The following is a 13501-nucleotide window of genomic DNA, read 5'->3' as shown; positions in this document are numbered from 1 at the left end:
TGAATGGGATGGATAGGATAGAGGTGGAGAGACTCTTCCCGCTCAGAAAGGACAGTAGGACTAGGGGGCACAGCCTCAAGATAAAGCGGGGACGGTTTAGAACGGAGTTGAGGAGGAACTTCTTCACTCAAAGGGTGGTGAATCTCTGGAATTCTCTGCCCGTTGAAGTGGTGGAGGCTGCCTTGCTAAATATTTTTAAGACGCGGGTTGATGGGTTTTTGATAAGCGAGGGGATTAAGGGTTATGGGGAGAGGGCGGGAAAGTGGAACTGAGCCACGACAGATCAGTCATGATCTTATTGAATGGCGGGGCAGGCTCGAAGGGCTAGATGGCCTACTCCTGCTCCTATTTCTTATGTTCTTATGTTCATCTTTCTCAAGAACCACAATACCTCCTCTTTTATATCTCACCATGTTTCAAACTATCTGCACACCTTTTTCCAGCCTCCTCATCCCCACCAAGTCTTTCTTTTTGGTGAATACTGATGCAAAGTACTCATTTAATACCTTGCCAATTCCCTCTGGCTCCATGCATAGATTCCCTCCCCTGTCCTTGAGGGGGGCAACCCTCTCCCTATTACCTTCTTGTTTTTTACATATAAAGAACAAAGAACAAAAACAGCCCGGGAAACAGGCCCTTCGGCCCAACGAGCCCGCGCCGCCATCTCAACACCACCAGTCGCCCTCTCCACCCACGACCCTTGTCTAATGTTTTATGGCCATCCAGATTGAGGGAAACTGATTTAGGGACAATTTATTCCTGCCAATCAGCCCAACAGCACATCTTTGGGGTGTGGGAGTACATAAAGTCTTGGGATTTTCCTTAATCCTGCTGGCCAATGACTTTTCGTGACTCCTTTTAAACCTCTTACTCCTTGCTTAAGTTTCTTTCTACTTCCCTTGTATTCCACATTTGCTTCATGTGTTCCCAGACTTCTCGCTCTGACAAATGCTTCCTTTTTTCTTTGACTAGGCTTACAATATATCTCGTTATCTAAGGTTCCTAAAACTTGCCGTACTTATGTTTCATCTTTATAGGAATGTGCAGGTCCTAAATTCCTATCAATTTATACTTGAAAGCCTTCCACATGCCAGATGTTGATTTACCTTCAACCATCTGCCCCTAATCTACATTCTTCAGTTCCTGCCTAATATTGTTGTAATTAGCCTTCCACAAATTTAGCACCTCAACTTGAGGGCTAAATTTTTTTCTTTATCCATCAATTCCTTAAAATTTACTGAATCGTGATCACTGTTCCTGAACTGCTCCCCTACAGACATGTTGACCACCTGACCGGGCTCATTCCCCGTATCATGTCCAGTACGGCCCCTTCCTTGGTTGGACTATCTGCATACTATTTTAAGAAGCCCTTCTGGAAGCTTCTTACAAACTCTGCCCCATCCACGGACCTAGCACTAAGTGAGCCCTAGTCAATACGGGGGAATTTCCCACCATAACAACCTTGTTACTTTTACACCTTGCCAAAAACTGCCTACATATCTGTTTCTCTATCTCCCGTTGGCTGTTGGGCGGCCTATAGTAAACCTCCAACATTGTGACTACACCTTTCCTATTCCTGAGCTGTATCCTTGCTGTATGAGCCTTTTGAGGTGTCCTGCTGCAGTACAGCTGTGATATTCCCCTTAACCGTTACTGCAACTCCCCACTCCTTTTATATCTCTCTCTATCCCACCTGAAACATCTGTATCCTGGAATGTTAAGCTCCTATCCATCCCTTTACCAAATCTCTGTAATAGCAACAACATCATAGTTCCAAGTACTAATCCAAGCTCTAAGTTCATCTGCCTTATCTGTTATACTTCTTGCATTGAAACAAATGCACTTCAGTCTACCAAACCTTTGATTAGCAACCACATCCTGCCTGCTCTTTCTCTGAGTCTTACTGGCCCTACTCTCTGGTTCCCCTTCACTTAATTCACCTTTGCTTTGGTTCCCACCACCCTGCCAAGTTAGCTCAGATCTTCCTGTGTGACACTAGCAAACCTCCTGCCCTTCCAGTTTAGATGCAACCTGTCCTTCTTGTACAGGTCCTACCTACTCCGGAACTGATCCCAATGGTCTAAATATCTGAAACGCTCCCTCCTACACCAGCTCTTTAGCCACGTGTTGAGCTGTACTGTCTTCCTATTTCGCGCCTCACTGGCACGTGGCAGAGGGAGTAATCCTGAGATTACAACCCTAGAGGTCCTGCTTTTTAACTTTCTACTTAATTCCTTAAACTGCTGCTACAGGACCTCATCACTCTTCCTACTTAAGTCGTTAGTACCAATGTGCACCCACTGGCTGTACACCCTCTCCCTTCAGAATGCTATCTGCCCATTCAGAGACATTTGGATCCTGGCGCCAGGAAGGCAACGTAGCACCCTGGAGTCTCTTTCATGTCCACAGAAGCACCTATCTGCACCCCTGACTATAGAGTCTCCTATAACTATTCCAGTGCTGTTTGCCCCTCCCTGCTTAACAACAGAACCAACCGTGGTGCCACTGCTCTGGCTATTGCTGCTGTTATTCTCTGATAGGCCATCCCCCCAACAGTATCCAAAATGGTATACTTGTTAGAGGGAGACAACCACAGGGGATTTCTGCACTGACTGCCTTTTCCTTCCAAAGTTACCCATCGATCTGCCTGCAACTTGGGTGTAACCACGTTTCTAAACCATGTCTGTGATGCTTCCCACCATCTTCATACTCCTAAGTGCATCCAATTGCTCCAACCTATCCATGCAGTTTGTAAGGAGCTGCAGTTGCATGTACTTCCTGCAGATGTAGTCATCAGAGACGCTGGACGCATCACAGATCTTCCACATCTCACAAGTGCAGCATTTAACCCTACTGACCGACATTTCTAGCACCAACTAAATTATTTAAGAAAATTTATAAAACTTATCTTCATTTTTACCTTCTCACAGTGGCCTTTGCTTTGGTTAGAGGAGGAGAAAGGGAGGGAAACACTAATGTAGTGTTTTGAGCTTACTGCTCCTTGACACCAGACTTTCCACTTCTTAGTAGATGTCGCTGGATTGACTTCCCCCAGAATAAAGTCCCTCAGCTGTCTCTACTGGATTTAGTGCAAGGCCAAGTAATATATTTACCCAGAAAGCTTGATATGTTATTTTAACCATAAAAGTAAGCACAGCTTGCTCAAACCCTCGTATCATCACTGCTGCAGACCAGCTTGTTCCTTCATGATACATGGTGACATAAATCGGGATTACTGGGAAGATTTTATCTGCATTATTGGGAAATATTGTATACATATGTAAATTAAAAATACCTGCTAAGGGAAATTTTAGAAAAGTCTAATTTGAAAAAAGTCAACTTATTAACAGCGAGTGATTATTAACAAGCAATTATTAAACTATTTGTACCTTTTTGTATTTTTCAGGAAACTGACCCAGAGTTTGATCACTGTGCAGTCTGCATCGAGGGATACAAATCCAAAGATGTGGTCAGAATTCTGCCATGCAAGTAAGCTCCTCAATATATGAGAATATACTTCATGTCATATGTTTTGTAGAAATGGATTGTATTATCCCTCTGCTATAATATTTTGTTAAAACAGTAATTACTTGCCCATTAAACAAAGAAATTATTCCTTTTCTTAGCATAAAAGATAAAAACAAAAGCAGTGAGGTAACAATAGATGAGTAGTTAGGGGTTAGGGTTAGACTGTGGATGGGTTAAAGATATGAATTTTGAAGGTCACAAGAAGTGGAGCTTTTAGTTAGATAGTTGCAGAGTGTAACACCAAGGTGGCTAGAGGTTGTACTGCTGAAGATGAAATACTAAAGGTGCATTGATGCAGAGAGCACTGGAGGCTGGAATTGGAAGAGCTGAGTACATCCAGTGGCATACAGTGCTGAAGACAACTTTATTAAAGGTAGGAATTTCTGGAGCTTTGCTATATTTTAAATGAGAAACATGACTCAATGGGCTGGATTGGAGCCAATGGAATGTAACAGAATGGGTATGAAAACCAAGGAAGATTTGGCATGCTATCAAGTTTGGGCATTTTAACAAATTGCAATTTGAGAACTTGAGCATGGGAGGACAGCAATCACGATTGTTTCCACAATGAATCAGTGTCTGATCGTGCCACATCGGCGCAATATATAACTTAATTTTTAATGGAAATTAGGAACAGTAGATAAAGAAATCTGAGTTGATGATATTGATGGATTGTTTTGGAATTATGCCTATAAATAATCAGAAGAAACAAATAAAACTCAAGGAAGATTATTTAAATCTGAATACAGATATGAAATGACACAAAAATAATCAGGTATAAAGTTATTCTGAATCAGAATTTTCCATCTGTGTCCACTCAGTCTTGTAGCTGTCTGGATGGATTTCATTCATGTATTTTACAAGAATCTAGAGGAGAAAAAAAAGAGGCTTTATTGCATATATTCAATATGATAGAAAAAGGTGTAATTCCAGAGGACTGGCAAATGGCTGATGTAATTTCTATATTTATGAAGCGAAAAGAACATGCCAGGCAATTATAGACCAGTCATCCTAACATCGATAGTGGGAAGAATAATAGAATATCTAGTAAACGAGAGAATAGAAGAGAATCTAAAAATGAGAAATATAATAATCAATAGGCAACATGAATTTGAAAAGGGAAAGTCTTATTTGACTAAACTTGTTGAATATTTTTGGAGGTCATGGAGAGAGAGTAGACAATGGTAATACGGAAGCTGTAATTTATCTGGACTTTTAAAAGCCCTTTGATGAGGTGCCACCTAATAAGCTAATGAATAGAGTCAGAGAATGTGGAGTCAAGGGACAAGTAGCAGAATGGTTTGCTAGCTGGCTTCAAGAAAGATAGTGTGAACAATTTGGACTTTGGAATTGTGAATAATGCCAGAGTGGAAGGAAAGCCAATACTGAAGTGGAGAGCAACAGATGACATGGAGACATTAGTAAAGTTGCAGACCTCTTTCAGTCCTTGAAAGGACAACATTGAGAGCCACTGGAGCAAATACAGAAAAGATTTACATGGATAATATCAGAAATGAATGGGTATTATCAAGGATGGATGGACAGCTTTGGCTGCTTTTCTCCTGAAAAAAGAAGGCTGAGGGATTACCTAATGGAGGTCTTTAAAATTATGAAATGTTTGAGTGGGTACAGAGAGAATGTTTCATCTTGTGGGGATGAACATAACTAGAGACCATCAATGTAAGATGCTCACTTAGAAATACTGAGAATAAGAAATTTGTTACCTAAAGACTGGTGAGAATGTGGAACTCGTTATCACAGTGGTTGAAGTGAATAGCAGAGATGCATTTAAGGGGAAAGTAGATAAACATACGAGAGAGAATGGACTAGCTGTGATAATGATAGATTTGAATGAGGAATGTTGAGAGGAGATTTTGGTGGAGTCAAACACCGGAATCAAGATGTTGGGTCAAATGGCCTGCTTCTGAGCCATAAATCCTATGTTCTGTGAAATATAAGAAATCTAATGATTAGAGAATATTGGAACCTCTGACTGGGAAATGCATGAAATTTGGAATTTGACAGTACAGTGGATTGAATATCGTCATCGTGTGGCAGTGAAAATTGAAATGGGATGCAAACAGAGAGAATAGAAAGGTTTGATGTGAGACTGTACTTCGCACCCAGTGCACTTCCTGCTGAGCTGGATTTATTTATCCAGCTATTAAAGTGGCACCAGTCCGAGGATGGCTGACGTAGAAACGATGTGGAGATACCAGTGTTGGACTAGGTAAACACAGTAAGAAGTCTCACAATACTCTGCTTACCTGATGAAGGTGCAGCGCTTTGAAAGCTAGTGGCTTTTGCTACCAAATAAACCTGTTGAAATTTAACCTGGTGTTGTGAGACTTCTTACTGATGTAGAAACAGCAGAGAGTATAAAATTGCAGTAAGCAATTTTTTAATAAGTCTGGGGTATGATATTTTTGGAGTAGTGCAGAGGGAACTTAAGTCTGTACTTAACCACACCATATATGACTTTGGGATGTGACATGGGCACCATAAATGAGAAACTATTGTACTTCCCAGCACTAACATCCCTACCTTTATTTGTATTAAATTTATCAAAAGCAAGTTTGAGAAAGGAATTAGAGGCAAAATTGTGTGCAACAAACAAGTCCACTATATAGAAGATTGCTCAGTAACAAATAATTGAACAAACCTAGCCTGCAGTCTCTACTTTGGGACATTTAGAGTCTCGTCATAAGACAAAGATAGTAAGAGGACAACTGGAAGCTCTTTTGCTGGCACTTTAGGTTGTATTATGTACCTAAGGCTTGCCATTCTTTGGCTTCGGGCTGGGCAGATTATATTTGCAAAGAACCTAGAGTTTTGTGTTGACTGGAACTATCAGTTATGAGGTGAGGGAAAGTACATTACGGTCTTTTTGTTTTATGTTCTCCTTTGGAGAAAGCATCTTGCCTTGTTGCTCTATTCTTCACTTTTGTCAAAGGAAGTAATATCTTTAAAGGGGAGGATTTTTACTCCTGATCATTCAATAATTTTTTATGAAAATATGTGTATATATAAATGCTATATGTTGATAACATTAGATTTGGCTTTATTTGCTGCATAGCCTTGGCATATATGAAAAATAGTCCCTTCAGTGAGGAACAAAAATGAACAGGGCAAGGAGGCTTTTGCTTTTGGAAGTTAATTCTTATTGAGCTGATAAATTGCTATCCTCAATTAGCTTTGAATTCAAAAGTAAGGAACTGATGCTTCAGTGAGATGAAGCCTTATCGGGAATATGACATTTAATTTTGGGTATCACGCATTAATAATGGAGGTTATATTGATCTTGGAGGAAATGCAGCTCAGAATGAACCAGGACTTAAAGGGTAACTAATGAGTGTGTGTTGCATCAATTTAGTTTGTATTTCCTTGAGTTTAAAAGATTGAAGGATTGAAGTGGTATGCTCCTACTGCCAGATGTGGGAAATTAGGGAACAATCTAGTCTCCTTGACAACTTTGTGTGCAGGAAGTGTGTCCACTTGCAGCTCCTCACAGACCGCATTGTTCGGTTGTAGTGGCAAGTGGATGCACTGTGGAACATACAGGAGGCAGAGACTGTAATAGACATTACGTTGTCACATCACAGGTTCAGCCAAGTAGTTGGGTGACTGCCAGGAGAGGCAGGCAGGTAGTGCAGAAGTCTCCTATGGCTATTACCCTTTCAAGCAGGTGTACAGTTTTGGATACTGTTGAGGGGGATGACCTGTCAAGGGAAGTTACCAGCAGCAGCCAGGCCTGTGGCACCACAGGTGGTTCTGCTGTAGAGCAGGATCAGGCAAGGAACAAGCGAGCAGTAGTAATAGGGGACTCCCTAGGTAGAGGCATAGACAGGTGTTTCTGTGGCCACAGTTGAGACTCCAGGATGGTGTGTTGTCTCTGTGGTGTCAGGATCAAGGATGTCTCTGTGCAGTTCAGGACATTCTTAAGGGGGAGGGTAAGCAGCCAGAGGTTGTTGTACATGTTGGTGCCTACGACATAGATAGGAAGTGGAATGAAGAGTGAATATAGAGAGTTATGCAGAAGGCTAAAGTGCAGTTCCTCGAGAGTGGTAATTTCTGGACTACTACTGGTGCAACATGCCAGTGAGAATAGGATTAGGAAGATTACATAGAACATAGAACATTACAGCGCAGAACAGGCCCTTCGGCCCACGATGTTGCGCCGACCAGTTTTTTAAAAAAAAACACTGACCCACAAATCTAAACCAATCCCTTTTCGTCCATAAACCTATCCATAGATCTCTTAAACGCCCCCAAACTAGGCGCATTTTCAACCGCAGCAGGCAGGGCATTCCAATCCCTCACCACCCTCTGGGTAAAGAACCTACCCCTGACATCCGTCCTATAACTACCACCCCTTAATTTAAAGCCATGCCCCCTCGTGCTAGCATTCTCCATCCGAGGAAAAAGGCTATCACTATCCACCCTATCTAAACCTCTAATCATCTTATATGTTTCAATAAGATCCCCTCTTAGCCTCCTTCTTTCCAGCGAAAACAACCCCAAATCCCTCAGTCTCTCCTCATATGACCTCCCCTCCATACCAGGCAACATCCTGGTAAACCTCCTCTGCACCCTCTCCAAAGCCTCAACGTCCTTCCTGTAATGTGGGGACCAGAACTGCACACAGTACTCCAAGTGCGGCCGCACCAGAGTTGTGTACAGTTGCAACATGACGCTGCGACTCCTAAATTCAATCCCCCTACCAATAAACGCCAAGACACCGTATGCCTTCTTAACTACCTTATCTACTTGATTCCCAACCTTCAGGGATCTATGTACACATACACCTAGATCCCTCTGCTCCTCCACACTATTCAAAGTCCTCCCGTTAGCCCTATACTGAACACATCTGTTACTCCTACCGAAATGAATTACCTCACACTTCTCCACATTAAACTCCATCCGCCACCTCGCGGCCCAGCTCTGCAACCTATCTAAGTCACCCTGCAAACTATGACACCCTTCCTCACAATCTACCACACCACCGACTTTGGTGTCATCAGCAAACTTACTAATCCACCCAACTATACCCTCATCCAGATCATTAATAAAGATTACAAACAGCAGTGGCCCCAAAACAGATCCCTGAGGCACACCGCTCGTAACCGAACTCCATGACGAATATTCACCATCAACCACCACCCTCTGTCTCCTATCTGCCAGCCAATTCCTGATCCAAGTACCTAGATTACCCCCAATCCCATACATCTGCATTTTCTGCAGAAGCCCACCATGGTGAACCTTATCAAACGCCTTACTAAAATCCATATATACCACGTCAACTGCCTTACCCCTATCCACCTCTTTGGTCACTTTCTCAAAGAACTCAATAAGGTTAGTAAGGCACGACCTACCTGCTACAAAACCATGCTGACTGTCTCTAATCAATTCATTACTCTCCAGATAACTATAAATCCTATCCCTAATAATTCTTTCTAAAACCTTGCCCACAACAGAAGTAAGACTCACCAGTCTATAATTCCCGGGGAAGTCTCTGTTCCCCTTCTTAAACAATGGGACAACATTCGCTGTCCTCCAATCTTCCGGTACTATACCAGAGACCAACGATGACCTGAAGATCAGAGCCAGAGGCTCTGCAATCACCTCTCTAGCCTCCCAGAGAATCCTAGGGTAAATCCCATCCGGACCAGGGGACTTATCTATTTTCAAGCCCTCTAGAATATCCAGCACATCCCCGATTTCAACTGCAATACTTTCTATTTTACACCCCTGCACCCCAGTGTCCTCCACAACTACATTCATGTCCCCCTGCGTGAACACCGAAGAGAAATATTGGTTCAATGCCTCTCCAATCTCTTCCGGTTCCACACACAACTTCCCTCTACTGTCTATAACTGGCCCTAATCTTGCCCTAACCAACCTTCTGTTCTTGACATACCTATAGAACGCCTTAGGATTCTCCTTAATCCTATCAGCCAAAGTCATCTCATGTCCTCTTTTAGCCCTTCTTAACTCCCTCAACTTAGGCAGATGAATGCATGGCTTGAGAGTTGGTGCAGGGATTTAGATTTTTAGATCATTGGGATCTCTTCTGGGGAAGTGGTGACCTGTTCAAGAGGGACGGGTTACATCTGAACTGGAGGGGGAGCTAATATCCTGGCGGGGAGATTTGCTAGAGCCACTCGGGGGGGTTTAAACAAGTTTGGCAGGGGGTTGGGACCCAAAGCAGTAGGGAGACAGAAGCGAAGGTTGAGCACAGCACAGAAGCTAAGGAGAGCACACTAAATAGCAAAGGCAGTGTCAGTCATCCTAGTACCAGACAGATCAGGCAAAAGCAGAGCAGAGAGCAAGGGAAGCGTAGATTAAACTGCATTTATTTCAATGCAAGAGGCCTAGCGGGCAAGGCAGATGAACTCAGGGCATGAATGTGGGACTGGGATAATGTAGCAATTACTGAAACATGGCTAAGGGAGAGACAGGATTGGCAGCTCAGTGTTCCAGGGTACAGGTGCTATAGGAAACATAGAACAGGAAGTAAGAGAGGAGGGCGAGTTGCACTTTTGATTCAGGAAAATATTATGGCATTACTGAGAGGGGATATATCTGAGAGTTCGGCAACTGAGTGTATATGGGTAGAACTGAGAAATAAGAAGGAGAAAATCATTTTGATAAGGTTGTACTATAGGCCCCCAAATAGTCAGCAGGAAATTGAGGAGCAAATATATAAGGAAATTACAGATAACTCCAAGAAAAATAGGGTGGTAATAGTAGGAGATTTTAACTTTCCCAATATTGACTGGGACAGCCATAGTATTAGAGGGTTGGATGGAGAGAAATTTGTTGAGTGTATTCAGGAGGAATTTCTCATTCAGTATGTGGATGGCCTGACTAGAGAGGGGGCAAAATTTGACCACTTGGGAAATAAGGAAGGTCAGGTATTAGGGATCACTTTGGGATCAGTGACCATAATTCTATTAGTTTTAAGGTAGCTTTGGAGAATGATAGACCTGGCCCAAACGTTAAATTTCGAAATTGGGGCAAGGCCAATTTTGACGGTATCAGGCAGGAACTTTCAGAAGTTAATTGGGGGAGTCTGTGGGAAGGCAAAGGGACATCTGGTAAGTGGGAGGCTTTCAAAAGTGTGCTAACCAGCGTTCAGGATAAGCACATTCCTCTTGGAGTGAAGGGCAAGGCTGGTAGAAGTAGGGAACCCTGAATGACTCAGGGTATTGAGGCACTGGTCAAGAAGACGAAGGAGGCACATACATGCATAGATAGCTGGGATCAAGTGAATCCCTTGAAGAATATAGGGGGTGCAGGAGTAGTGTAAGGGAGAAATCAGAAGGGCAAAAAGAGACACGAGATTGTTTTGGCCAATAAGGCAAAGAAGAGCTTCTACAAATACATAAAGGCCAAAAGAGTAACTAGGGAGAGAGTAGAGCTTCTTAAGGATCAACAAGGGCATCTATGTGCGGATCCACAAGAGATGGGTGAGATCTTAAATTAATATTTTTCATCAGTATCTACTGTTGAGAAAAGCATGGATATTAGGGAATATGAGGAAATGAATGGTGATGTCTTGATGAGTGTATATATTATAGAGAAGGAGGTGCTGAATTCTTAAAGCGCATCAAGGTAGATAAATCCCCAGGACCCAATGAAGTGCCTCCCAGAAATTTGTGGAAGGCTAGGGAGGAAATTGTGGGTCTCCCAGCAGAGATATTTGAATCATCATCAGTCATCGGTGATGTACCTGAAGATTGGAGGGTGGCAAATGTGCCATTGTTTAAAAAGGGCAACAGGAGAAAAGCCTGGGAACTACAGGCCGGTGAGCCTCACATCTGTGATGGGTAAGTTGTTGGAAGGTATTCTGAGAGACAGGCCTACAGGCATTTAAAGACACAAGAACTGATTAGGGACAGTCAGCATGGCTTTGTGAATGAAATATCATGTCTCACAAATTTGAGTTATTGTAGGGGTAACCAAGAAGGTAGATGAGGGCATTGCAGTTGGTGTTGTTTGCATGGACTTTAGTCAGGCCTTTGACAAGGTACTGCATGGTAAGATTGTTGTATAAGATTAAATCTTACGGGATCCAGGGTGAGGTAGCTAAATGGATACAAAATTGGCTTGGTGACAGAAGCCAGAGGGTGGTTTTAGAGGTTTGCTTTTCAAACTAGAGACCTGTGACCAGTGGTGTGCCTCAGGGATTGGTGCTGGGTCCACTGTTATTTGTCATTTCTATTAACGATTTGGATGAGAATATAGGAGGCATAGTTAGTAAGTTTGCAGATGACACAAGATTGTTGGCATGGTGGACGGTGAAGAAGGTTGTCAGATTGCAACGGGATGTTCATCAGTTGGGCCGGTGACAAATGACAAATGGCAGGTGGAGTTTAATTTAGATAAATGCAAGGTGATGCATTTTGGTAGATTGAACCAGGGTAGGACTTAATCAGTTAATGATGGAGCACTGGGGAGAGGTACAGAGCAAAGAGATCTAGGAATACAGGTTCATAGCTCCTTGAAAGTGGAGTGACAGGTGGACAAAATGATGTTGAAGGCATTCAGCATGCTTGGTTTCATTGGTCAAAACATTGAATAAAGGAGTTGGGACATCTTGTTGAAGTTGTACAAGACATTGCTGAGGCCACGTTTGGAATACTGTGTACAATTCTGGTTACCCTATTATAGAAGAGATATTATTAAACTAGAAAGAGCGCAGAAGAGATTTACTAGGAAGCTACTGGGACTTGATGGTTTGCATTATGAAGGAGAGGCTGGATAGACTGGGAATTTTTTTCTCTGGAGTATAGGAGGCTAAGGGATGATCTTTTTGAGATCTATAAAATAATGAGGGGCACAGATCAGCTAGATAGTCAATATCTTTTCCCAAATGTAGGGGAGTCTAAAACTACAGAGCATATGTTTAAGGTGAGAGGGGAGAGATACAAAAGGGTCCAGAGGGGCAACTTTTTTCACACAGAGGGTTGTGAGTGAGTGAGGAGAGATTAAATGACTGGGCCTGTACTCGTTGGAATTTAGAAGGCTGAGGGGGGATCATATAGAGACCTGTACTCGTTGGAGTTTAGAAGGCTGAGGGGGGGATCATATAGAGACTTGCAAGATAATGAAGTGGCGAGATAGGGTAGAGGTAGAGAGATCCTTTCCGCTCAAAGGAAACCAGAACTAGAGGGCACAGCCTCAAAATAAGCCGGGGGGGCGGCGGCAGTTTAGAACAGAGTTGAGGAGGAACTTCTCTCAGAAGGTGGTGAATTTCTGGAATTCTCTGCCCATTGAAGTGGTGGAGGCTACCTCGCTAAATATATTTAAGTCACGGGTAGATAGGTTTCTGATAGATAAGGGAATTAAGGGAAAGTGGAACTGATCCACTTCAGATCAGCCATGATTTTATTGAATGACGGGGCAGGCTCGAAGAGCTAAATGGCCCACTCCTGCTCCTATTTCTTATGGAACAAGCTGCCAGAGGTAGTTGTAGAGGCATGTACAATTTTGTCTTTTAAAAAGCATTTAGACAGTTACATGGGTAAGATGGGTATTGAGAGATATGGGTCAAATGTGGGCAATTGGGACTAGCTTAGGAGTTTAAAAATAAAGGTGGCATGTTGGGCCAAAGGGCCTATTTCCATGCTGTAAACCTCTGACTCTAAGTGCTTATAATGATTAAAGAATTTGATAGGATAGATAGAAAGAAATGTTCCTCTGGGAAGTGGGAAGGGGAGCAGAATTCAGAGCAATGTTGGGAAGTAACTTAAAATTAGAGCCAGGCCATTTCAGAGTGAAAGCAGGAAGCACTCCTTCATACAAAGAATTGTGGAAATTTGAAACACTCCCACAAATAGATAACTGTGGATAAACTGTAGATTGAGCTTGATCAGATGTTTTGCTAAGTAACAATAACGAATTGTGGAGCAGAGGTACAGGTCAGCAATGATTTAATATATAATACACATAAAGGGCTGAATGGCCTTTC

General features: G+C 42.6%; 1 protein-coding gene across 3 annotated transcripts in view; it reads left to right on the top strand.

Moving 5' to 3' along the window:
• Positions 1-13501, top strand: part of LOC145351707 (E3 ubiquitin-protein ligase RNF130-like) — a 184888-nt gene that overhangs the window by 123611 nt on the left and 47776 nt on the right. For all 3 annotated transcript variants that reach the window (XM_080201283.1, XM_080201282.1, XM_080201281.1), the window contains exon 4: positions 3407-3489. In XM_080201283.1, coding sequence (XP_080057409.1) covers positions 3407-3489 — 83 coding nt within the window. The remainder of the gene's footprint in view (positions 1-3406; positions 3490-13501) is intronic.

Source organism: Carcharhinus amblyrhynchos, chromosome 13 (genome assembly GCF_965287045.1).
Source record: "Carcharhinus amblyrhynchos chromosome 13, sCarAmb.v2.hapA, whole genome shotgun sequence".
Lineage (NCBI taxonomy): Eukaryota > Metazoa > Chordata > Chondrichthyes > Carcharhiniformes > Carcharhinidae > Carcharhinus > Carcharhinus amblyrhynchos.
Note: the sequence above shows the minus strand (reverse complement) of the source record. Positions and strands in the feature narration are given on the sequence as shown.